The 26,221-nt window shown below is 32.5% G+C and overlaps 7 protein-coding genes across 7 annotated transcripts; 4 read left to right on the top strand and 3 right to left on the bottom strand.

The window, feature by feature from the left end:
* Positions 1-951: 951 nt before the first annotated feature.
* On the top strand, positions 952-1,734 carry LOC107189088 (28S ribosomal protein S17, mitochondrial). Its single transcript, XM_015577522.1, has 4 exons — positions 952-1,097; positions 1,167-1,283; positions 1,385-1,461; positions 1,557-1,734. The coding sequence occupies exons 1-4, from the start codon at positions 972-974 to the stop codon at positions 1,732-1,734; spliced, it is 498 nt and encodes a 165-aa protein (XP_015433008.1). The 5' UTR covers positions 952-971.
* A 550-nt stretch (positions 1,735-2,284) lies between these two features.
* On the bottom strand, positions 2,285-6,053 carry LOC107189036 (RNA polymerase II subunit A C-terminal domain phosphatase). The gene is made up of 7 exons (XM_015577469.1): positions 5,665-6,053; positions 4,494-4,797; positions 4,182-4,426; positions 3,254-4,109; positions 3,013-3,180; positions 2,635-2,911; positions 2,285-2,562 (listed from the first exon to the last, which is right to left on the bottom strand). The coding sequence occupies exons 1-7, from the start codon at positions 5,889-5,891 to the stop codon at positions 2,285-2,287; spliced, it is 2,355 nt and encodes a 784-aa protein (XP_015432955.1). The 5' UTR covers positions 5,892-6,053.
* A 195-nt stretch (positions 6,054-6,248) lies between these two features.
* Positions 6,249-8,127, top strand: LOC107188918. Its single transcript, XM_015577315.1, has 5 exons — positions 6,249-6,399; positions 6,531-6,739; positions 6,857-7,248; positions 7,774-7,948; positions 8,032-8,127. Exons 1-5 carry the CDS (start codon positions 6,249-6,251, stop codon positions 8,125-8,127), a joined length of 1,023 nt encoding a protein of 340 aa, XP_015432801.1.
* A 485-nt stretch (positions 8,128-8,612) lies between these two features.
* On the bottom strand, positions 8,613-10,027 carry LOC107188917 (snurportin-1). Its single transcript, XM_015577314.1, has 5 exons — positions 9,855-10,027; positions 9,536-9,791; positions 9,264-9,452; positions 8,809-9,180; positions 8,613-8,735 (listed from the first exon to the last, which is right to left on the bottom strand). Exons 1-5 carry the CDS (start codon positions 10,025-10,027, stop codon positions 8,709-8,711), a joined length of 1,017 nt encoding a protein of 338 aa, XP_015432800.1. The 3' UTR covers positions 8,613-8,708.
* A 743-nt stretch (positions 10,028-10,770) lies between these two features.
* On the top strand, positions 10,771-12,995 carry LOC107189070 (protein Hook homolog). The gene has a single exon (XM_015577504.1). The coding sequence runs from the start codon at positions 10,771-10,773 to the stop codon at positions 12,874-12,876; it is 2,106 nt and encodes a 701-aa protein (XP_015432990.1). The 3' UTR covers positions 12,877-12,995.
* An 849-nt stretch (positions 12,996-13,844) lies between these two features.
* LOC107189080 (dehydrodolichyl diphosphate syntase complex subunit DHDDS) lies at positions 13,845-15,073 on the bottom strand. The gene is made up of 5 exons (XM_015577513.1): positions 14,888-15,073; positions 14,626-14,787; positions 14,401-14,549; positions 14,135-14,319; positions 13,845-14,075 (listed from the first exon to the last, which is right to left on the bottom strand). The coding sequence occupies exons 1-5, from the start codon at positions 15,046-15,048 to the stop codon at positions 13,845-13,847; spliced, it is 888 nt and encodes a 295-aa protein (XP_015432999.1). The 5' UTR covers positions 15,049-15,073.
* A 1,483-nt stretch (positions 15,074-16,556) lies between these two features.
* Positions 16,557-24,715, top strand: LOC107188984 (PH-interacting protein). The gene is made up of 22 exons (XM_015577397.1): positions 16,557-16,655; positions 16,743-16,801; positions 16,872-16,901; positions 17,113-17,172; positions 17,935-18,085; positions 18,156-18,254; positions 18,345-18,682; positions 18,767-18,921; positions 19,049-19,324; positions 19,413-19,830; positions 19,908-20,133; positions 20,220-20,544; positions 20,650-20,845; positions 20,922-21,170; positions 21,245-21,466; positions 21,569-21,947; positions 22,063-22,462; positions 22,584-22,814; positions 22,912-23,092; positions 23,179-23,344; positions 23,438-23,569; positions 23,638-24,715. Exons 1-22 carry the CDS (start codon positions 16,613-16,615, stop codon positions 24,582-24,584), a joined length of 5,283 nt encoding a protein of 1,760 aa, XP_015432883.1. The 5' UTR covers positions 16,557-16,612; the 3' UTR covers positions 24,585-24,715.
* Positions 24,716-26,221: the final 1,506 nt, after the last annotated feature.

Below are 26,221 nucleotides of genomic sequence, written 5' to 3'. Positions count from 1 at the left end.
CAAGTATTCTAGTTTATTTACGTAGACCCTTTCTGGTCAAAATTTGAGTGAAGCAAAACGATTAAACAGTCAATAAAAAAAATGAGAAAAGACGTGACAACCAGTAATTTCGATTTTAATTCCTGCCTGATGAATGTTAAAACCTAATACATATGCTGGCGTTTAATTTCTTCACAATATATACTATATTCTATATAGCCATCTGCGGGGGTTCTGTGATCCCACGCTCTCACCACACGGGGTGTCTGACACCTCCCCCGGGGGTTCTATGACCCCACGATCTCGCCACACGGTAACGATTTATATCTCAAAAAATTGCTCCCGATTTGCTCTTTCCGAATCTGAAATTGCTTCCATCGCACCGTTTATATTTAATGAGATATTCGCAAATAAAGCAAAAATGTGTTATCTGCAAAATAGATAGGAAATGGTCTTTTTACAACCAAATCATGGTACCAAAAAATTGCTCCTGATCTGTTTTATAATATTCAATGGTCAGATATCTCAATAACAATGAAATAATTTTGCATACATGTTACGTAAGCTATGACGTCATACATGACATTGTTGGTTCCCCGGCTTTCACTAGGAGAAAAAGTGACATAGGGGAAGGACCTTCTACTATGCTCCTACTTCTTAAAATAGGAATTACTTTCCTTTAAACCGAAGCATCGGATTTTTTTATTTCCACCAATCATATTGGATACACGTATTATGAATGGAATATATAATGCTCCATTTGTACTAATAATACTCAGAATTCATGCTTTATCGGTAACGTCGGGTATTGTCACTAAAATGGTAAGGGAGCTTTGAAGCAGTTTGGAGTCTCGGAAGCATGTAACAGAAAATTACATTACATGTTAGATCTATTCTATACCTCGTCTGTGGTAATTGGTAGCAGTTGGTAGTGGGGTGGAAAATTTTTTTAATTATCTAAATTCAGATTAAGTGTACTCAGTGTACTGCAGATGGCACAGAAAAAATTAGTTAAACAAACCCTGACTTATTTGTTGGGAGTGAGTGTACCAACATCTAAACAAAATGCTGCTAAAATACGTATACGTCGATTAGAATTTGATAATCACCTTAAAATGGTACGTAAACATTAATTATCCTTTCACGAAGATATATTTGAGGTTGTGTGATATCTCCGCACGTTACAGCATTTCCCATCATACGAATTTGTTTACGCCCTTGATTCTGAAAAACGTTGTAAAACCGGTGATACAGTGTTGATACAAAATTTACCAGAGAAGATAACGCGTCTCATCTCTCATAAGGTATGTTTCGTACATTAAATATATCAATTTGTTAATGTTCATTTGTTAGTAATTGAAAACTTTATTTTCATGTTTGTACTTTAGTTTAATAATATTTGTAGGTTATTGATGTCATTTACCCATTAGGTGATATTAAAGATCCTATAAGTGGTAAAAAATGTGTTGTAGGAAAATACAGGTATGTGCAGTTTTTTAATATAAATATTTCAGTAATTTGTAATATAATTTGTGCTCAGAATATTGAAATATAATTGAATGCCTGCACAAATGTAGGGATACAATAAATGAAGATGCTGAATTATTTGGAAAATTAAAGAATGCATTTGATTATGACGAAGCAACACCAAGAGGATCAACAGAAGGTGTAAGAGACTTTTCAAACAAAAAGACTTACGTCAAATATAATGATGATTCAAAGAATTCAGATCCATATGCTGTAGATCCTTCTTAGTGCATTCAAGTTTGTGTTAAATATATAAAAGTCATACATTAAGAAAGATAAATATTATAATTTATTATAATCCTCTTAGTATATTGTAATATATGTAATAAAAAATTATTTCTAATGTTTGCACAGAAAAAAGGTATGTCTTGGAATTAGAAGTATTTCCTTCATTCTAAAATAAATTAATTTTACATAACTTCATGATTGTATTCGTACCAATTAGTTCTTAGCAAAGAATAATAAGGGAATGATGTAAAATTAATAATTTATGGAAAATACATTAGTAATCCTACATACAGTGTTATGTGCATATATTTTAAAATTCATTAATTAAATACAAACACTTCCTTTATATTCCTTTCTTATGAAACTTTGCATACATAGTTCTTTACATTTTCAGTAAAATCGCAGTAAATTACTCAATTGAAAAATTCTACAAGTATGTTAATTGTTTTAAATATACTCAGTAACTGCTATTATTAAAAGTTATCAGTTTCAAATTTACAAATAATATTTATGGATTGGTTTATGAAGAAACAAATGACTTCATAATGAATCATTCAGAAAGAAATTCTCTTTCAAGAGCGGCTCCCATTGCATTCCACTCTCGATCATCTTCGTTGTCCATTATTTCAAGATCTTCAACTGAATCTTGAGAATTATCACCTAGATCTAAATCATCGGGTAAGTTTTCGCCTCTTCTAAAACGGGTTACAGGATCATCGTCGTCATCATCGTCATCCTGAGTATCTTCCTTACCACTTGATGAATCATCATCTTCAGTACTATCGTGAGAAATTTTCTTTTTTTTCTTTAGTGGTTCATTTATAACACCTGTTGAACAATTATACAATTATTACTTTGTATTCTATGTTAGATACAGTAAAAAATATAAATTATTCGTACGTTCGTTGTGCATAGAATCTTCGGAATCAGAACCTCCTTGCTCAGCTTCTTTATCACACCCTTCATCATATGCATACTCCACATCAAAAACAGGTGGTTCCATTTCTTGATCATCCATATCTTCTTCAACTTCTTTATCCATAATTTCTATTTCTTCCGGTGTAAATGACATTAGTGGATTAATACTATCAGCAAAACTATTTTCTATCCTCTGTTCGTCTTCTTCTATACGCTCGGGACTGCTACAATGTGGGGGTGGTATCCTAGAAGCACGTGCCTGGAAATGTATGATTACTTGCTTAAGTAAGAACATATTCTCTAAATTATTATTTTCCTGGTATTATCATAATAATTGCATTACTTCTGCAGTACCTATACCTTTATAGTCAGTGGAAATAAACGTTCATCAACGTGTTCCCAACGTTCTGCACAAGTCCAAAGCCAATCTGGATTTACAATTTTAATAGTGCCATTTTTCTTAGCTGCATTAACTTTAGCAGTGCCAGGTCTAATAGCTACTAAATGTGTAGTTTTATCTGATAAATCCTAATAAATAATAATTCATTAAAATAAACTAAAATAATGTATATTCATACGAAGATAAAAGTTGTTCAGTTACTTGTGCTACTTCTGCCCCAAATGCTCTAGCAACTTTATATGCACGACTTTGATGAAGTTTTTGATTAGTAGGTATTAGTCCACTGAAAGTTAAATGTACTCCTTTCAATACTTGTGCTCGTACTCGTGGAATAATATCCCTCAACGATTTGCGTCCATTTTCTATATCAAAATTTGTATAAAACTCAGCATGAATCCTTCGAAGAATATCTTCCAAATATAATAAATAATCATCATCATCTTCATCTACAACATTATTTTCAGTGTACTTTATATCATCTTTTTTAATATCTTGTGTTGCCTCTGTCAGTGCTGCTATGCATTCTTTTTCTTCTTTTTGCTTATCTTCGTTTTCATCATTTTCTTCTGATGTCTTATTGCTTTCATTTTTATTTTCTACTGTTTCATTATCTTTATTTTCGTCCTTCTCTTCTGACACTTTAATATCTTTGTTTTCATTAGTAGAATTCGGATTTTGATCGATGTTGTCCTTAGTATCATCTTTGGTGTTTTCATTGTTTTTTTCTTTAGATTCACATATATTTTCCTTATCTTCAATCGTTTCCTGTGTCTCTTTTTCAGAACTATTATCTACTGTAATCCTTTCTTTCTGTAATTCTAATGCACCATTTTTGTCAGTCTCATTTTGATTTCCTTCCATACAAAGATCATTTGTATTTTGTAATTCAGGTAAAGTTGGTACATCATTTTTTTCTAAACCTGGTGGTGCATGTATATCACCAGTATGTCGAAAAAAATGATAGGGTTTGACTTGGACCAAATTACCACACCCTTGCCAAACATCCTCCCTATCATCTATAATACATACTAAGTCATCTCCACAGGGAAACAAGGCTCTAGAATAATACAATTCTGCAATCACTTGGTAAAATATTTAATTATTTGATAAAACAGTTTTATAAACATACTTGAGATTAGCTGTTTTCGATGCAGGATCAAAACATTCATCTCTTGATAGTATTCTATGAGAAAATAAAGTTCCATCATTATCTAACAATCCTGCTACAGTATGTGCATAATTTCTTGCCCCAAATGTACATATATGTAGTTCATATAAACGACTCATTTCAGAAAGAAAATGTCTTGTATGAGGCCTTAAGCGGGTGTGATACCATGGGGAACTTGGTCCGTATAATTGATAATGATAAACATCCTATAAAATGTGTATTATATACTGCTATTTCAATTATTTTTATTATAGTGCACATATGTACACGTACCTTCATATTTGGAGGTACGTTATCATTTGTTGTATGAACAATTGTTTGGTCAAGATCAACAAGTAATGCTAACTTGCGATCATTTAAAAGACGTTGTTCATCTTCTTTCCCAATTTTTTCAGCCAATTCTGGGCACACTTTTAGTTCTGGTACACTATGTACCATTGGCACACTGGCTTGGGATATTTCTACATTCTTGCTCTGTTTACCAACTCCTTCAACCCTTAAATCTACACCACATTCAGCACATAAATCCTTCATTACAGTAGGATGCCGACATCCTTCTAATATCATTATCACTTGCCTGAAATACTAATCACTTATGCAACTTTGGAAACAAGTTACCAATCTATATAAATTAATGCAGATAATGTTGTTTAGAAAAGATATTTTGTAATAAGTTATTTTTTCTTAATAAGAAATTATACTATTAAGTTCTCTTTCATTATTAAATATTAAAAAAATTTTAATTAAAGATCTACATGTTTTCAAATTAACCTTACAAGGACTGAACTTAATTGTTTTTAATAATTTCATTGAAACAAAACTAAAACTAATTTTTAAGCATTAATCTAAAAGACAATTGATTATGAACAATATTGTTAAAATTAGTCTTTCCATAGTCTTTCTAAGGTTAACGATTCTTACAAAAATACTCTAGGCAAAAGCAATATAATGTGGTCATAAAACAATATTCTTGCCAATTGGGTCCTATTAATACAGGAAGATGTAGGAAAGTGTACATATTTTAGTGCCTCAAAAAAATAATCTCTTTGATTACAAGTAAAACTATAAATTTTAATTAGCATTTGTAATACTCCGATATTTTTCTGCGATCTATATAATATTGTTATATCATAATATAAGTTATCAAAATGGATCAAATTTGAAGTAGATCATACGAAGAGTCGTTACCATCTCGTAGACCATCTCTTCTCGCGAGAGGCTAAAAACCCCATTTTTAATACTAATGTTTTTACTAGACATGTAAAGCAGATACTTGAAAAATAGGTGGTATTCGATATAATTACGGTTTCCGAAATACAATCCTATCCCCTTTCTGTCAATTCTTTTGACCCAGGATCAGAAACATGAATATTTTGACTCCCGGCCGATTTTATAAGCACACTTTATGTCTGCCACCAAGAGTAAGGTTAAGAAGATTGTATACCCAGGTTGAACAATATCTCCTTCTTTTGCTAGAAGCTCTGTAACGCGGCCAAATCGCGTGGCCCTATATTTTTTCTCAGGACCCTTGATATCTTCTGTTCCAGGAGCTATGTTTTGATATAAAAACAATACTCGGCCCGCTGAAACCATCGTATCCATTCGAACCCTCCATTTTATTATTTTTCCTGGTTGTCCACCAAGTGGGAATGTGACTGTTATTGAACCCATAACTCTTTAACAGTGAACATTCAGATGTTAAAATATTATTTACTACTGAAAAAAATAAACTTGTCCAACGTTAAACTATCAACGTTTTTGCGCGGGACATCTCCCGACACACTGAAGTTCGATTTCTTTCATTGACGAAACACATACATGTCACTTGTCACATTTTTGTGCATACAACACTATGGTGTGTTTACATGGAGTTAACACAAAATTTCCCTAGAATGCGCAATGAACTTTACATTCACGTTGTTAGGTTTCCTACATGTTTTCAATTGACGTTTACTTTAAAATATTTCGAATTAGTAAACAGTACATAGCTTTGAATGAAATATTTATTTTCTAATATTTTATGACAGAATGGAAAACAGTGAGCAAATTATATTGCCGAGTACTAGTCGTACTATTTACACAACTCGGATACCTCGAACGCGAGGAAGAAAACGCTTTAGTTTAGGTATTAGTTCTGTACCAGTAGAAGAGGAAGAGGAACCTATTGAAACATTAACAGGTATTTTGGTTAAATTATTATATTGTACAAATAGAAATAAATCAATATTGTATTGAATTCAATATTGTGAATGAATCACAAAAAAAAAATATAAATCACGAATTAGTTAATTATTTGTTTATATTTATCAGAATTATTACGTAAAACATGGACCATTTTTGGAGTATCTACATTATTTAATTTCCACCATGATGAAGTACATTTGAAGCAGTACTCAAAACGAATAAGGGAAGAAGTGGCAACAAATATAGCACAAGAGGATGTTGCTTATACAGCAAAAATGTTTGTTATGAATGATGTAACAGTAAGACCTAGTCCAACGGATCCACCACCAATAAAGGTTTTATTAATAATGAGAAAAGACATATGTGTGTTATTATAGTTTAGAGATAATTATTATAGTTTTTAAGATACACTCAGTAATGATATTTTATCTGTATCAAATAAATAATTCCAGATTACAGTATATGCAAAAAAGTATAGTGAAGAAGATACTACAGAAAAATGTATTTATACAGGAATGTTATTATCTTGGAGAACAGCTAGCAATGAATTAGTTACTCCAAATTCTATAAGATTACCACTTCTATTATGCCGTGGCAGCCGAAGCAGTATGGTAATTGTTCACAATGTGTTGAGTTATATGTTTGATTGCTTGGTTATGGCACTCCCTGTTCAGGAGGATGATTTGATATGGCTGGTTCCAATTGTAATTACTCCAGCTATTGGAGAAGAGCATCCAAAAAGTACAGGTGAAATTCGTATGGAATATAAAATACCAGAACTACCTGACACAAATGCAATAATAATGAAGTTTCAAATATCAGAATTATTAAAAATATTAACAGTGTACGTTCATAAGCCCTAAATGTTTTTTATAGTATTTATATCATTGATATAAAGAGTGTCCCAAAAAGATGGGACAATCTGTAGCATGGTTATACCTCGTGCAAATACAAATCGAAAAGTACTTTACCATTTTGTAATCGGAAGCTCCATTTCTGAGATATTAGCAATTAAACGAAACCACACGTACGCGCAAACACAGTCAAGAAACGCACGGCACTGGCTCCTGCTTCTTGACTGCCTGCGTGTACGTGTGGCCCACCGCTCAGCTGATCATTAACTGCTAAGTCAAGTTCGTTTAACTGTTAATATTTCGAAAATGGAGCTTCAGATTACAAAATTGCTGGAATAAAGGACTTTTCAATTAGTATTTGGATGAGGAATATGTATGTTCCGGATTGTCACATCTTTTTGGGACACCCTGTATATCATCACTCACACGAGAAATAAAGAAATCTTACATGAAACTATTGTATAATATATAGAATAATAAAAAATTAATTATTTTGCACATACTATCACTTTCAGAATTACGAGGGATCGAAGTGATGACGTCAGTATTGAAATTTCTTTTAATTTAGAGCACATAGAAAAATTTCGTGAAATTTTATATGAACAAATATCGCAGACTGCTTCTTTACAGCTAGGATTATGTATATTACGTAAAATTAATCTACCTTCATTTACAATCATGGGAAACAAAGTAAATAATTATATTTTTAATTTCAATAAATATATTCATAATATTGTTCTATTATTTGTAAAAAAGATTCTTGTTATTTCCAGATGAAAGTAATGAACGCAGAAACTATGAATCGTGTTTTATTATATTTAAACGAAAAAGCTGTTGACATTCTCCATACATTAAATTTAGGAGTGTAAATCCTATAATGTTACATAAATAGTATTTATTAGACACTAATTCTGTACATAGTATTTCTGCATGATACAAAATTTTTAAAACTGACAGTTTTTAACATACATATATTTATTTATATATAGATTAATTTTTTTAAATAGTATATACTGTACAAATATAATTCTTATAGTTCAAATATATTGTAACCAGTCAATCTGTACACGTAAGTGATATCACAGACGAGATATAAGAATAAGATCGAAGGCATCAGAAGCCCCCGCCGTACCATTTAAAAATTCCATTCCTTGCTAACGAAACCAGGGCAATAATGTATGTATGTATCGCTATACTCAGTCACGGGTGTGTGTGTACTGTGCATTATCACAGTGTCGAACGTAGTTCCTGAAATCGGAAACTTTCATGGAGAGGTGCCCTCGAACCAGCGTGATTTTCGTGGGAACCAAGTCCCATAAGATGTTAGGTCTATTCTTATATCTCGTCTGTGGTGATATCTATAAATATAGTCTTATTGAAATTGTTAATTCATTAATTATACTTCACTTCCACGAGAAGCTCGTTTATGTCAATAAAACGAAATTCCTTTTTAGGAATTTTCGATCGCAATGTCCATCTATGTATAAAAAAAGAAGTAATTGAATTATTTGAATAAGAAATTGTCATTTCAAAAAGTAATTTAAACTTACTTGACTTTCCACTTCCTCCTTTCTCCTCTTAGCTCTACTACTAAGAATATAATATTTGAAGTCTATATATCCGTCAGGTTTTTCATCAAGAGGTGGTGGGAGAAATGTACCAAGTACTTCAGTTAACATAAAAGGTTTCAACCATGTCACAAGTGGTGTACGGCCTTTAGTATATTGTCCATCACGATGATAAAATAATAAGCCATCCAGTGGAGGCAAATCTGGAAGGTTTGCTAATTCTGAACTTAAGTCTGTGTTACAACTGATATTTGGTAGAGACAATATTGGAAATGTATTGATGTACATGTTTCTTTCTTGTAGTTCTGTAATTTCTTGTAACTGTGACTTTAACCAAAAAAACCTAAATTCAGTCTGGAATAAAACATTCTTGATAGTTCACGATCAGAGTAATGAATATGTAAAGTCAATTAACTATAAAAAGTAAATACTCTTACATCACAGTTCATAAGTGACTGATTAGACCATGCAAGTACATCCAAAACATAATATGTCTTTTGTTGCTTCATCCATATGCAATCAATAATAGTGCAACTGCCTCTGTGACCAGAAGGATTGCCACCTGGAAGTGCTGAATAAAATTTACCAAGCCGGTTACCACGTTTATTATAGGCCTTAGTTACACCCTAGAAAATAATATACAAAGAATAAAACTAAAGAAAAAATTTGTTTTTTTACTCTAAAATTCTTCAAGCATCTTTTAACATACTCTACATGCAACTACTAAAGTTCTTTTTCCTTCTGGGCAAGGGACTATGATCCACTTTTCCACAAGATCTTGAGGTACATCTAACATCCATTCCGACATCATCAACTGATTTGCATAACATTTATATCGTTTGAATGAATGATGCTTTTTCTTATCACTTTCATCAATTTCCATATCCTCTTCAAATTCATCTTCTTCTGAATTGAAAGCTTCCTGTAATATTCCACGTCCAATGTTAAATGCAATGTCTCTGCACCTAACAAATTCTGTTATTAGGACTATAAAATGTAACAGTAAATAACTATAAAGATACACATACTTTTTCTGAAACTGTAACAAACGCTGACGTCTCAATTCTTGAGGAGTATCAATATTATCCATATCCAGGTTATAATTATCTTTTTTAATAGGCTTTTTGTAAAACATCGCGCGTGGATTACCATTTTCTTTTTTATTTATTACTCTTACATTATCTTTCACATTAGTTGCCATAATTACGTTAATCGTTGTTATATTATAATCTTATGTCGAATAAAATAATAATTTTTATACTTTTATCATAAATCTTTTCACAATATTTTAGTAGTAGATTCTTATAATTTATACATAGTAGATATAACAACTTTTCTTTCATATAACATTTTATTCTTTCGAACGATATGTCGTACTATCACGTAAAACGTATTTACGCTATACGCTGCCAGACACTGTCATACGCTACGCTGTGCACATTCATTCACATAATTGTGTACTATGGTTTTTTTTGTATTTATTGAAGCACAGGTTTCTTCGTAAATAGATTTTTCCACGTCATATGATTGGCAGCAATAAACAAACAATTTACGAACAACTGCTGCCAACATTTGTTTTTGGAACGCTAAAGACAGTTCGTGGGGTTTACAATAAAAGTAACCAAAAGAAAGAGATTTGGAGTAACTATAATTTGCTCTACTTCCGTTCTAAATGCGTTCCAATGCGTTCTAAATGAAGGACTGTCAAAGCGGTGTTATCGTATAAGACTTAAGGTACTTCCATTTAAGATAAGGAAAAACATTAATGAATCGTGTAACAATGTTAACATATTGGTCAGTCTGCAAACTATCCAAGTAAGAATAAACTGATTTTAAGTTAAGATTTTTTAAACAACTTGAAGATTGACAACAGTTATTGTATATGATACGACACGTATATAATTTTACGCTGTTCGACAAAGGAACTTTTAATTAAAGACGACAATGGACGATCAACAGTTGAAAAATTTGATTAAGTGGTTAGATACATTTGATCTTCAGACACCTCACTCCTCAGTAGAGGATATAAGTGACGGTGTTGCCTTGGCAGATGCTTTAGCCCAGATTGCTCCAGAATGGTTTACTGCTGTGTGGAGAGCAAAAATTAAAAGCGATGTTAATTCTAATTGGCGTTTGAAAGTCAGTAACCTTAAAAAAATAATTGAAGCTGTAATGGAATACTACATAGAATGTTTAAATCAACAGTTGTCTGGTTATGTCAAACCTGATGCAACCAGAATAGGAGAACATTGTGATAACCATGAATTGCGTAGGTTGTTACAATTAATTCTTGGATGTGCTGTCAATTGTAATCAAAAACAACAATACATAACAAGAATTATGGGCATGGAAGAGACTGTTCAACAAGCTATTATGCAGAGCATTCAAGAGTTAGAAAGTAATATGAATGGACCTAGATTAAGTTTGGGTACTAGTCTTAATTTTGAGTCTTTGGATGTGGCAGATGGTACTCAGCAAAGACTATTAACTGAGCTTCAACTAACTGCAGACATGAAGGAACAATTGGCACAAAGATGTCACGAACTTGATCAACAGTTATCACTTTTACAAGAAGAAAAAGCAGCATTGGTCACAGAAAACAAGAAACTTCAGGAGAGACTTGATGAATTTGAAAACCCAGAGGAATCCGGTTCAATTTTAAAATATTCTGGCCTTAGGAAGCAGGTGGAGGCTCTTAAAGATGAATTATTTAAGGTAGAGACTTCCAGAGACGATTATAGAGTGAAGGTCGAATTATTAGAAAAGGAAGTTTTGGAGTTACAATCTAAGCAAGAAGATTTACAGAAAGCAGCAGATGAGGCCAATCATTTAAAGGATGAAATAGATGCACTAAAAGAGACTGCAGACAAAGTAGCTAAGTATGAACTTACAATAGATTCATACAAGAAGAAAATGGAAGATTTGTGCGATTTAAGAAGACAAGTTAAAATATTGGAAGATAAGAACTTAGAATATTTACAATCTAAGATAGATTATGAAGAAGAATCTAAACGGACTACAATGTTACGCAGTCACTTAGAAGTTTGCAAACAACAGCTTGCAGAAATTCATCACAAATTAGATGAACAAACTAATAAATGTGATAAACTTGAATTTGAAGGAAAAAAAATGGAAGCAAAGTTAAGTACTTTACAAAGAGAAAGAGACAGATTAATTGTTGAAAGAGATGCTCTGAAAGAAACAAATGAGGAATTAAAATGTACACAGTTACAGGCAGCAGAGAAGATGATGAAACATAGTACTGACAGTACTGTTGCCAACACAGAAATGATTCCACTTGAAATTAAGGAAAAGTTATTATGTTTACAGCATGAAAATAAAATGTTGAAGCTTAAACAAAAAGGAAATGAAGATAAATTACCAACCGTCCAGGCATTGATAGAAGATTCGGAAGAAAGGATAAAGAAACTTAGAGATCAAAATCGTGAAGCTAATCAAAGAATACTTGACTTAGAAAATAGATTAGAGGAGGCATTGGGAAATCAATCCAGTGGGGACAATAAAAGTGATAACAATTTAGGGCAGAAAATAATACAGTTACAGGATGAATTAAGAAGAGTGCAAGCAGAAAAGGAACGTTTAATACTACAAATTGAAGAAAGAGATAGCACATTACAAAGTCAGAAACAAAAGGTTTTCACTTTACAAGAAAAGTTAACGCGTAAAGAATACGACATCACAGCTCTTGAAGAACGTTATAAGAAACATGTAGAAAAGGCGAAAAGCGTTATAAAATGTTTAGATCCTAAACAAAGTAATTCATCTCCCAATGAGGTTGCTGTTTTAAGGAATCAAATTTTAGAACAACGAAAAATTATGGAAGAAATGGAACGATCGCTGAAAGAATCTAAATTAATTAAAGAAATGGAAGAAAAATTAATGACATCTGCCTTTTATCGTTTAACTTTGACTCTACATAGGGAAGCAATAGATCAGCGTCTTGCAGCTTTACAACCTCAAGGACAATCTTTTTTAGCAAGACAAAGACAACCATCAGCTAGGCATCATTTGCCTTATAATTCTAAGTGAATAAAAATTTCCTTCAATTTTCAGACCTTCTTTTAATTGCGGTTAATAGAAGTATATAGACAGAAATCATTCAAGACTCTGTTTATTGTAAAAAATTTATAATTTTATATTTATGTAAAGGCACCTCTATTTATTTTAATATTCTTTTAACTATTAGTAAAAGATTTACTATTAACAAATAATAAATTTTAATCACTTTTCTTTGTAAGTGCAAAATCATAACATAATAGTAATAAAATGAACAATACAGTTGTATATATTGTATATGTACATTATTTGTTTTTATGCTTTTGCAGCATAATAAATATATACACAGATTGTATGAATCTCAAAATATAAAGTCACTTTGTGTTTCAAATTAAAAAGATTTAGAATAAAATTAGCGTGTTTCTTAATATTTATATTATATGTAATGTAACATTCACTAAATAAACATATTGTTGCAAGGCATGCTAGCAATCTTCAAAGCTTATAATTTTATGTATTTTGCAATGAGAAAGATTTTTTAAAGGAAGACTGCCAAATACGTGGTGTATAAGAATTAATTTAAAAATAGAGAAATAGTAAAAACAAGCCACGCATTCAATATATTGCAACAAATCTGATATTCCAGATACTTTAGGAGAATATCATTTTATTTATAAAATATATATATATATATATATATATGTAATATAGGAAATAATACAGAAGTTTGTAAACATATGAAATAAAATAAATGGATAAATTTATGTACATTAGTACTCTTGTATGTACTCTTTTCACCAAGTGTATATGTATTTCTTTTTTGAAGATATTTACACAACATAAAATATGTATGGTACATGATTTCTTTAGAAGAATTCAACTAGTGGTAAAAATTCATCATGTTCATATTTACACATTGTAGTAGTTTTATGAATTTAAGTAAACTTAGAAAGAAATCTTTCTTTTAAATAATTTTTGTATAAATATTCAGCACACTATATTTAAATGTTTGAAGGATATATTCTTTCGAGTGTACGTTGTCTTTTGTGATGTAATTTATCTATATACGTTGATTGTCTACTATTCTGTATTGTAGGTTTCACATTTTGTATTTTCATTATCTTTTGCATTTTAGAATAGCATCTCTGATAATAAAATATTGCATTAAGGAAGTCCCACACATTGAATTCTGGCCACAGTATATTAGTAAAGTAGATACATGTATTTGATATCTGAAATAATAGAATAGTTTAAGAAAAGGTATGTATAAACAATAATTTTTTAGACTTACTTGCCACATAAGAAAATCACTAAATCTGACTTCTCCAGAAGTACGAATTAATAAATCAGGATTTGGTGAATCATTTGTGTACAAGCAGTTGGAAATTAGATTTTCATCAATGTCTTCTAGGTGAATATCACCGTTCTCAACACCTTCAATTACATCTTTAATTGCATGTGTAATTTCATCTCTTGCTAAAGCATTTCAAAGGATAAATTATAATGTAAATGTGCTTTAATTATTTTTATATCAAATGCATCTTATAAATAACTTACATGTGTAGGCAAATGCAATGTTAAGAAATACTTTACTATGATCCTTAGTGAAAATCATGGTTTCTGCTATTAATTTTTTTATATTCTGAGGTACCAGTGACAAATTACCAATTATACGAACGCATAATCCATGTTTTCTTGCTTTATCTCTGCAGTAAAAATATGTTTATCATTTTTTATCATTTTCATAAAATATATTTAGGCTGTAAATAAATTTAAGTGTACTTTTCATTTATTAGACTTTGAAATTTTTGTTCTGCAAGATTCAGAAGCCCATTTACTTCTTCTTGTTTTCTTTTAAAATTTTCAATACTGAATGCATAGAATGTTACTTCTTCTATTCCAAGGTCTCTACACCATTGTAGAGTTTCAGCAAATTTATCAAATCTGCAATTTACATTTTACAATTTATATAATACATACAAATTATTGTTCTAGCAAAATAAAAAAATTATATATCCATACAATATCTCATGTTAACTCATACCCTTTTGTATGTCCCTCTATTTTTTCCATTCCATTTTTAGTAGCATAACGTCTATTACCATCCATTATAAATGCTACATGTTTAGGAATATGCCCGGTTCTTAGAACTTTAATAGCCAAAAGTTGAAACCAGTTTACTGTGCTATCCTTTATCCATGACATTGTTAGCACAGTTTACATGTACAAATTTCACAGGGTAATATTCAAAGATTCTTTGTATGACTTTTAGTTTGTTCTTTATTTTATTGACTTCTGTATTATATGTGTACATATATATATATACACAATACTTTCCTTTGGGAGTATATTTTATTACACACAAATTTAAAAGTGTAAAATTTTTAACAATAATATTGTTACTTAGTATTAGGTGACACGTCAATATCTATGGGAACAAACTTCATGTACTAAACGTACAATTAACCGACCGACACGTCGGCATGTAACCTTATCAACATTTTGAATACGTGTTCGTCATATTGAAAAATTTAATGATAGGTTTCATAGCATTTTTGTTTATATAATTTATATGTTTTATGTATTACATTAGTTTTTTTTAAACACCTTAATGTTTTCAAAAAGACAAAAATCTTAAAAAAGTCAGGTACGAGCATTACATTACATACACAATCATTCATACGTACATATGTAAAATATATAAATATTATGTATCGTTACACATCGATATTTCGAGTTTAGTCGAGTTGTTCAGCATCCATATTGAACTTCAGCTTTTGTGAAAAAGTGTTCATGCACTAATCCACATGAACATGTACAAATATTTGAATACCTTAAATAATAATAAATACTGTAATATCTAGATCTAATGACTTAGTTACGACAATTATTTTGATAACTTAACATTGTGATCTACATATTTTGTTAACAGATTATAACAGTAATATATTCTTCCAGTACTAAGTATGTAATTTTTTAAATTGAAATTAATCAGATTAATCCAAACATATGTGGAGTCTAAATATATAGGTACTCAACATAGTATTCAACTGCTTTAAAAAAAAACAATATTAATCTTCCATTAACAACTATTATGATTATTTTTTATTCCTTAACTCTTTTTATTTTACAATTATAAGTCTTTCTGTTAAAGAAAACGTTCTTCAGCTGCATAAATTTTATAGTCTAATCGCAGATTAATAACAGTTACGAACGTACGTCCAGAAAAATTACAACAAATATTATACTATAATCTGTCTAAATTCATAATAATCTTAATATCAAGAGTGTTTATTTATGTTTCGTATAATTGCGGTTTTCGGTGACTGTATTTATAACTTCAAATATACCGCGTTACACGAAACAGATACCGAACACTAAAATATTACAGAATGATCGAAATATACAAACGACTGCAATTGACGTACACGTTCGTGATGTTAATACTAACTAATTAATATAATTTTCTTTTAAAGTCAATGAAAATGAACGGTGTATGTCGTTATATTGTAAGAGCATAATTCGGATAATGTTGAATAGGGTTCTCAGTAGATGAGTTACGTTCCTGTATAATACGGTACGTTGTGTCGACAATCGGGTATAGGGGGGACTACTTTCCGTTGAGGAGGTGAGCGTGCGTGTGCGTCTCGCGGTCGAGACCTCGCGAGAGAGAAAATGAAATCCGAAATGGTTATTGCCGCGCTATGACCCTAAAAAGTAAATGTTTCTCTTTGTCTGTGAGTGAATAATAAACAGTCGGTCAGGCGAAATGGAGGGCAGCGTGTCCAAGAACGGGACTGCAATAGCACCAGGTAAAAGAATGGGAGCGATAAGCGCCCTTACCATCCGCAACGAAGCGAGGCGTGCGGTTCGTTCCTAAGCAGCGTTCTTTCTTACAGAGCTGTACTTCCTAATTGCCAAATTCTTGGCGGCGGGGCCTTGTCGCGAGACCGCTGAGGTGAGTGTTACCTGGCTAATGAAGACAGCGTGCTGTGCGAACGTATCGTAACGAGAAATGTACATTTTAGGTGTTGAAGCGTGAATTGGAGCGAGCTAAGGTAAGATGATTGGTCTGAGTTGACGTTTTGCCGGGGTGACACTATACATATCCATCGGCTCCACATGGTTTGCACGTGGTTTCTGCTTGTCAAAACATTAGAATTTCAAGGTCGGCGACCTTGATGTTCGACAAATTCTGACGCTTTTATTTCGACGATAATTAATCGATCAATCGATCAATTTTTTTATATTTTTTATATTTTTTCACAGGTTTTGCCGCAAAGGATAGATTGGGAAGGGCACGTGCACAGTCAAACATTCGAGGAGTTGGTGAGTAAAGAAATTTTTCGCTTTTGCAAGTTTGGTGTTTGGTGTATGAAACCCACTCATAGCATATGACACAATAAATAGGCTGGTTTTTAGAATAACATTACGGAAAATTTTGTTTTGTTGCGTCGTAAGATAGTCGACGAATGCCGATATATGAAGTACCCCTATTAGGGTGCTACCCCTTTTCTGTCCCACTCCTCAACCCTTCTCCTTCTCCTTCCTCTCTGTGCTTCTAGTGCTGTTGCACAAGATCTCCCCACTACGTTCCTCTTGACCAATAAGCGCTAACTTCCGGCCATCTTGTGCGACTGATCAATGAGTATATCTCATGCTCAGGCCTTATTTATGGAAACTCGTATCATGCGTATCGAGTGAGCCATTCTGATTGGTCGTGTCCGTTTAGTCATTCTGTGATTGGCTAGTGTAGGGACTACTTTACATTACTTAAAATTCAATTATTGGCGCGAATTAGGTGATCCTTCAAATTAATAATAAAATAATTTGTGCTTTTTTTAAAATGGGTAAACATGTACAAAATTAAGGAATTTACATCACTGATATTTTATTATATTTTATCAGTGTGAATGTACTTATTAGACCAGAATTGCACAAAATTTATAAATCCATTGAATTTTGAACTATCTATCTTCTAATTAATTTACATAATTATTTGCCTTAATACCAACATAAGTAATTGCAACAAATTGTATCATAGGATGAAATAAATAAAAATGTAGATATCAATAAATGATGATATTTTAGGAAAAGAAGTATCCTCACATTGGACCAGACCATTTATTACAAATATGTGGAAGAATTGGTCCAGTATTAGAAAAGGAGGTACCTCCTTGTATACCAGGAGCAATATCTCTTCTTGGAGCAGGCAGACAATCTTTATTACGTACACACGAAGGTAGGATGAAAGTTATATATTATTTATGCAATATTGAACTATTGCGACTATATTATATGTTTCTTTTTAGATGTCTTACGTCGGGTGCGTGGCATCGTTTATTATTCTGGAAGAATAGGTGGAAAACCCTTTATGGAATTATCTTATGGCTCATCAGTGCCTAACATAGGTAGTCTAGATACTCAGTTTCTGAGATTTGAAACATTCAGTCTCATGTACATTATATGAATACTATTTCTATCTTTTCTTTTTTTTGTAGTACGTGCACTTCAAGGAAGGGAAAATTCAGGTCCTTTAAGTAGACGAGAGGCAATACTGACGAAGTTCTATAATAGAATGCAATTGTATAGACATACACTAGGACATTTATCTGCAGTGTATTGTGTTCTTTTTGACCGCACTGGCAAGTACATAATAACTGGTGCAGATGATTTACTTGTTAAAGTATGGAGTTCTATTGATGGACGATTATTAGCTACTTTTCGAGGTGCGTCAGCTGAAATTATGGATATTGCAGTCAATTTTGACAACAGCCTACTTGCTGCTGCCAGTCTAGATAGAATATTAAGAGTTTGGTGTTTTCAAACAATGTCCCCAGTAAGCAAATAATGATACTTCTTATACTGTTATTTTAAATTATAAATTTATGTTTTATTTTAAAACTTCGTCATTCCTTTTCAGGTAGCAGTTTTATCTGGACATTCTGGTATGATTACATCTGTGAATTTTTGTCCTATATCCTGCAATGGTGTGTTCTATTTGGTTTCAACAAGTACAGATGGGTCTGTTGCGTTTTGGTCTCATATTAAAAAAATGAATGAGAGAGCAGTGTTTCAGTAAGTTTTCATAAATTTAGTATTCTCTTTATCGATTACGAATTTAACAAAACCGTAATAATTAAAATATGATTTACATCATTTTTTTATATATGTAATAAAAAGTAATGTTCCATGTTACTAATAGGCCAAAACCGATTCAGTACCACGAAAAAATGCGCCCTGGTCAAGCACAAATGATTTCAGCAGATCATCATGTTAGGGTATATACAATGTTAGGAGACGAAGGTCCACGTAGAGTTTTAGAGGTTGAATCACATTCTGATACAGTTGATAGTATACAATGGGCACATAGTGGTTTAAAGTTCATTTCCGGTTCAAAAGATGGTACTGCAAACGTGTGGCACTTTGAACAGCAACAGTGGATGTATAAACGTCTGTTGATGACCACAAAGCTTCCTGGGTATGGTGAAATATTATACATACTTATTAAACAGTCACAGAATATTTGGTTTTCTATTATGATACTAATAATTATATCTTATATTTAGAGAATCAGATGCAGAAGATGATTCTAACAAAAAGGCTAAAGTAACCATGGTTAGTTGGGACGTGAGTGACGAATGGGTTATCACAGCTGTAAACGATAGTTCGCTCAAAGTATGGAATGCAAAAACATGCGAACTGGTGAAGGTTCTTCGTGGACACAAAGATGAAGTTTTTGTGTTAGAATCTCATCCAATAGATCCTCGTGTTATATTAAGTGCTGGACACGATGGACAACTTATAATTTGGGATGTATTGAAGACAGAACCAATAGCCTGTTTCCAAAATTTTATTGAAGGACAAGGTAATGGTGCTGTTTTTGATGCAAAATGGTCCCCAGATGGAAATATGCTTGCAGCAACAGATTCTCATGGACATCTTTTGATATATGGATTTGGATCGGGTGTTGAGAAACTTAAAATAGTAAGCCTCTATTTGTAAGTTACTTCGTTCCTCCATTTTTCAGAACGTATTAATAAATCTGTGTTTTTTTTATTTAGATACCAAAAGAATTATTTTTCCATACGGATTATAGACCACTAATACGAGATGCAAATAATTATGTTTTGGACGAACAAACACAGACAGCACCACATTTAATGCCTCCACCATTTTTGGTGGATGTAGATGGAAATCCTTATCCACCAGAATTGCAAAGATTAGTTCCTGGAAGAGAAAACTGTAGAGGGGAGCAGTTAGTACCAAATATTGCAGTAGGTGCTGGAGGTATAGAAATGATTTTATTTTATTGCGTATTTGAATTTGTACAAATTTGAAATAAGTGTGCAATAAAAATATATTTTATGTTATAGGAATGCAGGAAGTTATCGAAGGTCTTCCAACTCAAGAACCACGATCCAATATTGATCAATTAATTGAAGCTCTTGCACAAAGACAGAATATTAATGTTGAGAGAGAAGGTGGTGGTGATGATAGAGAAGAAAATATAATGGAGCAACCAATTCGTCAAATGGCTAGTCCTCGAGGAAGTAGATCGGGTTTAAGAAGAGTCGGTGATGTCGAAGGTGTACGACAAAGTAGTGGTAATTGGCAAAGAGATAATACTACACCCTGGAATAAACCTATTCTTGCTCGACCCATGAATCCAGCTGTTAGGGAAACGCAATACAGAGCTATGTACGATTCAAAAAGTTTACTACGAATTAATTCACTGATGTTACAATTATGATTTGTTAAATTGTTCAAGATTGCAAATAAATTCCAATACAATAACATTCACAGACATGCAATGGCAGAAATGGAACTTGACAGTTGGAGACGTGAAATGCGAAGAAGACCACAGCCAGTGTCCAGTACTGCTAACACTGAAGGTAACATCGGTAGCCGACTAGCCAATCGGAAACGCAACAGGACTGCTAGGCATGGGTATAGAACTAGGGCCACACGTGGTGAAGAACACGAGGATGAAGAGTTTGAGGTATTTTGGGAATATAAGAAATTAAAATTATCTAAACATGTTCACTTTGTCTTTCTAAGTGCAAGTGATATTACAGAATCCTGATCATGGAGGAACTACGGGAAGTTCAGCCAGTAGCAATAGCAACGACTCCACGGCTCATGAAGAAGACTTGTGTTCTGACAGTTCCACATCAGAATCTAGTACTGAATATTCAGATTGGATTGCTGATCATGGTTTGAATCTAGAACCACCTAAAAGAAGTAAACGTAAACCCGTAAAAAAGCAATCTCTTACACCGCCAAGTGACACAGATAGAAGACGAAGTCGACGTCCTAAGAAGAAGGTGCATACGATCGTTATTCATCTAGATAAATATATTTTACTCGTTCTTTTCTGAAAATCTCTTTCTACTTCAAGGCCGTGCCAATGGCTAATGGTATTGACGAAATCCCAGAAGTTTTTAGACCAACTGAATGGCTTACTGAAGTAATACCAAGAAAAGCTCCTTACTATCCACAAATGGGTGACGAAATAGTATATTTTCGACAAGGGCATCAATTTTATTTAGATGCTGTTAGAAATAAGAAAGTGTACGAACTTAGTCCACGATGTGAACCATGGAATAAAGTCAATATAAGAGTAAGATTCTTACTTTCGAAAAAGTTATTTAATAATTACTATGATATAAAAAAGAATGATTTTAATGAATATTGAATTGAACCGAACTGAACGTTCTTATAGGCACAAGAATTTGTGAAAGTAGTGGGTATTAAGTACGAAATTCGTCCACCTCGGTTATGCTGTTTAAAATTGGCGTTAATGGACGAAGATGGTCGATTAACAGGAGAAAATTTCACCATTAAGTATCACGATATGGCTGATGTATTGGATTTCTTAGTCCTACGTCAGACATTTGATACAGCTTTAGCACGCAGCTGGTCCGAAGGTGATCGGTTTCGTTGTATGATCGATGACGGCTGGTGGATGGGCCAAATACAGTCAATGGAACCTTTAGATGAAGATTTCCCAGAGTCATTCTTCATGTGCTTTCGCGTCAGATGGGATAATGGCGAGTATGAGAGGATGAGTCCCTGGGATCTTGAACCAATTGACGAAAATAGTACGTGTAAAATTCTTACAAATTTAATTCTAATATTGATTTCTTTGTTTTAACAGAACTTAGTTTATGTTATCTTTAAATGATTTTACTTTAGCTTTTGAAATATTGATTACAGGACTTCCTGCAGAACTTGGAGGAGCCGTTCCTGTACTTCCGGAAGAGATACAAACAATATTGTATCAGCCTCAAGCAGAAGAATGGCCTATGGGAGATAGAGAAGCAACATGTCGCAGGATTATACGTGGATTAGATCAAGTTATGAGCCTTGCAATTGCAGAACCTTTTATGGCGCCTGTTGATCTCAACACTTACCCTGCGTACGCGTTTTTTGTGGAGTATCCCATTGATTTGTCAACCATAAAGGCCCGTTTTGATAACCATTTCTATCGAAGGATTACGTCCGCACAATTTGACGTTAGATATTTAGCAACAAATGCAGAACAATTTAACGAACCACATAGTCAAATAGTGAAACAAGCGAGAATAGTTACTGACTTATGTCTACGTATTATAAAGTAAGATTTGGTTTATTTGTTTGCAAACATTTTACATCATTTGAATTTCGTTAATGTATTACAGGTGTACTTTATTAAGGTATTATAAATTAAATAAAAATATTTTCTATTTGCCATACAGAGAAACTACAGAACTGGATGTACCAGCTGTTTATCATCAATTGGTAGACACTTATCATTCGTCTGATTCAGAGGTTGATATGGAGGATGTAAAAGACAGGCCTTCAACCAGTACTCAGAGAGCAACTACAAGTAGGAGTTTACGATCACAAGAAGTATCAAACGATTGGCAGGTAGCTTGCCGACAATTGTTAGAAATGCTATGGCAATGCGAAGATTCGATTCCCTTCAGGTAAAACAAGTTAACTTTGGTAGATCACAAACGAAGAAAAATCTTCGATTCATAAGGTTAATTAGTATACTCGATTCTTGTTGCTAATTTTGAACAGGGAACCAGTCGACAGATTAGAACATCCTGATTATCATCAGATTATCGATACACCAATGGATTTACGAACAGTAAAAGAAGATTTATTAGGGGGTAACTATGAAACTCCCTTGGAATTCGCCAAAGATATGAAATTAATATTTACAAATAGCAGAAATTACAATACCAACAAACGATCAAGGGTAAGTCTTAGATTTTATGCATAAAAAAGGAGAAAGTTTAAGATATTTAAAAAAATATTTTATTACTGGATGTGACTACGTTATAGATATATTCAATGACAATAAGACTATCAGCCATGTTTGAAGAACATATGCGGAAAATTGTTTCAAACTGGAAATCTGCCAGAAGACGTAATAATAATAATAATAGATCAAATGCAAAAGGGAAAGGAAAGAAGGGTAAATCAAGAGTTCGGTTATCAAATGGTACCGGTACGTGTGCTTTTATAGAAGTACCAGCGTTAAGTGGTTTATGGGTAAATATTTCTTAGTACAAATTTAAAAAAAATTATATTTTATACTCAGGACCCCCAAAATCAAAATCCACGCGTACAGATGATGACGACGACGACGACGACGACGATGTAAATAGTGAAGACGATGATGAAGATGTCGAGGAACCTGCGAAGAAAAATAATTCTAATGTTGTCGAACCAGGTGTCTATTTTGAACTTATTTTTTACTTTTCTATATGCTTATGTTTCAATGTTTTATATATTTTCTAGGACCATCGCGTATGACAAACGGCCATATGAAACGAACTACTAATTCTTCACGTATGTTGAAGCTACGAATTTCCAGAGCTCTTGTGTCTAAAAAGACAAAAGAAAGTGAAAGTGAAGCCAGTGAATCAGATGCTTCCATAGATAGTGAAAGTAGTGGTAGTGTACCAGTAAGAAGGACACGAGGAAGAAAGACAGTAGCTAGTGCTAGTACCGACAGTGATTCTGGAGAAGTATATACACCGAATAGTCGTGAAAAGCAAACTCGAAAAAATCGCACGAAAAATAGTAAGACAAGCAAGCAAGTAAAATCTAAGTCGAAGGCATTTGTTGCTGCTGCTGTGGATGATGATGACGACGACGACGATGATGACGAAGACGAGAAAGATGAACGATTTGTTGCGCCCGAGTCATCGGACGAAGAAAGCGAAGAAGAAGTTATTAACAGAAGTAGCACGAGATCACGGAAGCTAGCATCTGCATCAGAACATGAAGATAGTATCACAAAAAATGGAAAAAACAACGAAAGTCAAAGCGAAGAAGATGAAGATGTTGAAGACAAAGAGGAGGAGGAGGGGGAGGAGGAGGATAAAGAAGAACAATCTCAACGTAATCAAGATTCGGACAGCGATGATTCAGATACGGTTTTTGCGCCATCTAGATCGCTAAGAAGAGTTCGCGGAGCAAGGGACGCTCATGTGCAGGATGGTACACAAAACACGAGAAGAACTACGAAACGTCCTCGTTACAATGAAGAAAGTGACGAAAGCAATACAATGCCGGTTAGAAACCGACGTAAAATTAAACGTCAATCTTATGCAGAAAATAGTGATGAGAGTTTACCAGAACCTGAAAATGTTCCAGGCATTAGTATAAGTAGTAGGGGACGTGTACGAAAAATGACAGAAAAAGCACGAGCGTTTCTTGAATTGACTCGAGAATCACCCTAACAGCATCTACTATGCTAGTAATAAAAGTATAAATTATTGATCTTTCAAAAAAAAAAAAGAATGATTCTTACAATCGTTTAAGAATACTGTAAAAATTTTAAATGTTATTTGGTAATATTTGTTCTTTAAAACACACGACTGTATCCATATTAGTAGCATTACACGAAATTTGTGTATGCCAGGATATTATTTGCCTGAGAATCTTAGCATAAGATTATTAGATAGACTGTACGTATGAACACTTGAGATTGTCATAGCAATTCATGGTAAACACTGCTACAAAAGTACTTCCATTATTATGAAGCACATCCATAACATTATTTTTTTATGTTTAAATATATTATTGAATTAACAATATATAAGGCAGACTTACAGTTAGTAGCAAGCGGAAACAGTGAAATTTTATAGCATTTTTTTGTTTGAATAATTATTCATGTGCGTTTTCAAATTTAGTCACGTTACTAATTCTTCATATACAGACACATACATGTAATTTCGAACACTCGTAATTCCCGTTGTTTAAAATGCAATAACAGCTAAATCGTTACGTGTTTCAATGATTATTTTTGCAAAATGTTCCAAACTGTTATTAATATATACTGGTTAAAGATACAGATAGATAAATATTCTTTACAAATTCTGAATTTCTATATGATGATAGCAGCAAACCTAAATAGTACGTCTTAGTGTTTGTATTGCATTGTTAAAAACAATATGTTATTGTACCTAGAATTACGTGAATAATGCGTATCTCGTTCAGGGAATGTATCTGTAAGAATAGCTTAAAAACTTTAACGTTCTGCTGGTTTGAGTAAAGTCAATTGACAAATGAAAAGCTACTTTCATGCTAAGGTCTTAAGTAGTCAAAGAAAATAAGGCATTACTTTATTATATATGCAGTTAATACAAATGATCTGTATCAGTGTTTGTTTGCATTTGATAAAATTACAGTGAATTACTTGCTTTGATCAGATATACACTTTTTAACGGAAATAACATTTATTCGATAAATTTGCATATTTGTACATTTTTCTAATTAGATGTTAATAACAACGTAATTGATTGCAAATCTATTGAATTGTATACGAACATAAAAAGATTTATCTTTTTATCGTATATGTATATTTTAAAACTAATTGATTACATCAAGTGTTTGTACATTACAAAAGAAATTGTACTTATCCACTACATTTTGTAAATTCTATTAAATGAGGCAGTGCCTTTATAAATATGATTATTTATTTATAGAACATAACTAGCACGCTTTTTTTTGTTTTGAGAAAAATGCCAAGGAGAAAAAGACATATGTTTCTTTCATTTAATTATAAGTTAGATTTATTTGAATTATATTAATTTCTTACTAATGGCACTGTTTTCGCTTTTTACAATACACTTAAAATAAAATGTTATTTGTAAATACAAACACACGTTAAAGTGAATACATTTTCTTTTTAACATAACATGTAAAAGAAATGCGTGCTTTACATGATCTGTAGTATGAAGTAGTAACTTTTTACATGTAATTTGTATGTCCATTAGAGGATTAAGAACCAATGCTCGTGCGATTTTAGCAGTTTTTCATATATAGATTAGAGATTTTTCAGATTTATATAACATAACAAATTAATCCACTCATG

Source organism: Dufourea novaeangliae, unplaced genomic scaffold (assembly GCF_001272555.1).
Source record: "Dufourea novaeangliae isolate 0120121106 unplaced genomic scaffold, ASM127255v1 scaffold125, whole genome shotgun sequence".
Classification (NCBI taxonomy): domain Eukaryota; kingdom Metazoa; phylum Arthropoda; class Insecta; order Hymenoptera; family Halictidae; genus Dufourea; species Dufourea novaeangliae.
This window is presented reverse-complemented; position numbering and strand designations above follow the sequence as displayed.

What these genes read in the sequence shown, in the direction of transcription:
- LOC107189088 (XM_015577522.1), top strand. Translation starts at nt 972, where the DNA reads ATGGCACAGAAAAAATTAGTTAAACAAACCCTGACTTATTTGTTGGGA. An exon ending in CGCGTCTCATCTCTCATAAG is followed by an intron (nt 1,284 to 1,384) that starts GTATGTTTCGTA and finishes TAATATTTGTAG; the next exon opens with GTTATTGATGTCATTTACCC. An exon ending in TGTGTTGTAGGAAAATACAG is followed by an intron (nt 1,462 to 1,556) that starts GTATGTGCAGTT and finishes GCACAAATGTAG; the next exon opens with GGATACAATAAATGAAGATG.
- LOC107189036 (XM_015577469.1), bottom strand. Translation starts at nt 5,891, where the DNA reads ATGGGTTCAATAACAGTCACATTCCCACTTGGTGGACAACCAGGAAAA. An exon ending in TCGAAAACAGCTAATCTCAA is followed by an intron (nt 4,110 to 4,181) that starts GTATGTTTATAA and finishes GTATTATTCTAG; the next exon opens with AGCCTTGTTTCCCTGTGGAG. An exon ending in TTGGGGCAGAAGTAGCACAA is followed by an intron (nt 3,181 to 3,253) that starts GTAACTGAACAA and finishes ATTATTTATTAG; the next exon opens with GATTTATCAGATAAAACTAC.
- LOC107188918 (XM_015577315.1), top strand. Translation starts at nt 6,249, where the DNA reads ATGGAAAACAGTGAGCAAATTATATTGCCGAGTACTAGTCGTACTATT. An exon ending in TTATTAAAAATATTAACAGT is followed by an intron (nt 7,249 to 7,773) that starts GTACGTTCATAA and finishes TATCACTTTCAG; the next exon opens with AATTACGAGGGATCGAAGTG. An exon ending in TTACAATCATGGGAAACAAA is followed by an intron (nt 7,949 to 8,031) that starts GTAAATAATTAT and finishes TGTTATTTCCAG; the next exon opens with ATGAAAGTAATGAACGCAGA.
- LOC107188917 (XM_015577314.1), bottom strand. Translation starts at nt 10,027, where the DNA reads ATGGCAACTAATGTGAAAGATAATGTAAGAGTAATAAATAAAAAAGAA. An exon ending in TTGTTACAGTTTCAGAAAAA is followed by an intron (nt 9,792 to 9,854) that starts GTATGTGTATCT and finishes AGAATTTGTTAG; the next exon opens with GTGCAGAGACATTGCATTTA. An exon ending in AGTCACTTATGAACTGTGAT is followed by an intron (nt 9,181 to 9,263) that starts GTAAGAGTATTT and finishes GTTTTATTCCAG; the next exon opens with ACTGAATTTAGGTTTTTTTG.
- LOC107189070 (XM_015577504.1), top strand. Translation starts at nt 10,771, where the DNA reads ATGGACGATCAACAGTTGAAAAATTTGATTAAGTGGTTAGATACATTT.
- LOC107189080 (XM_015577513.1), bottom strand. Translation starts at nt 15,048, where the DNA reads ATGTCATGGATAAAGGATAGCACAGTAAACTGGTTTCAACTTTTGGCT. An exon ending in CAAAGTCTAATAAATGAAAA is followed by an intron (nt 14,550 to 14,625) that starts GTACACTTAAAT and finishes TTTTTACTGCAG; the next exon opens with AGATAAAGCAAGAAAACATG. An exon ending in GTGATTTTCTTATGTGGCAA is followed by an intron (nt 14,076 to 14,134) that starts GTAAGTCTAAAA and finishes CTATTATTTCAG; the next exon opens with ATATCAAATACATGTATCTA.
- LOC107188984 (XM_015577397.1), top strand. Translation starts at nt 16,613, where the DNA reads ATGGAGGGCAGCGTGTCCAAGAACGGGACTGCAATAGCACCAG. An exon ending in CGGGACTGCAATAGCACCAG is followed by an intron (nt 16,656 to 16,742) that starts GTAAAAGAATGG and finishes TCTTTCTTACAG; the next exon opens with AGCTGTACTTCCTAATTGCC. An exon ending in GTGAATTGGAGCGAGCTAAG is followed by an intron (nt 16,902 to 17,112) that starts GTAAGATGATTG and finishes ATTTTTTCACAG; the next exon opens with GTTTTGCCGCAAAGGATAGA.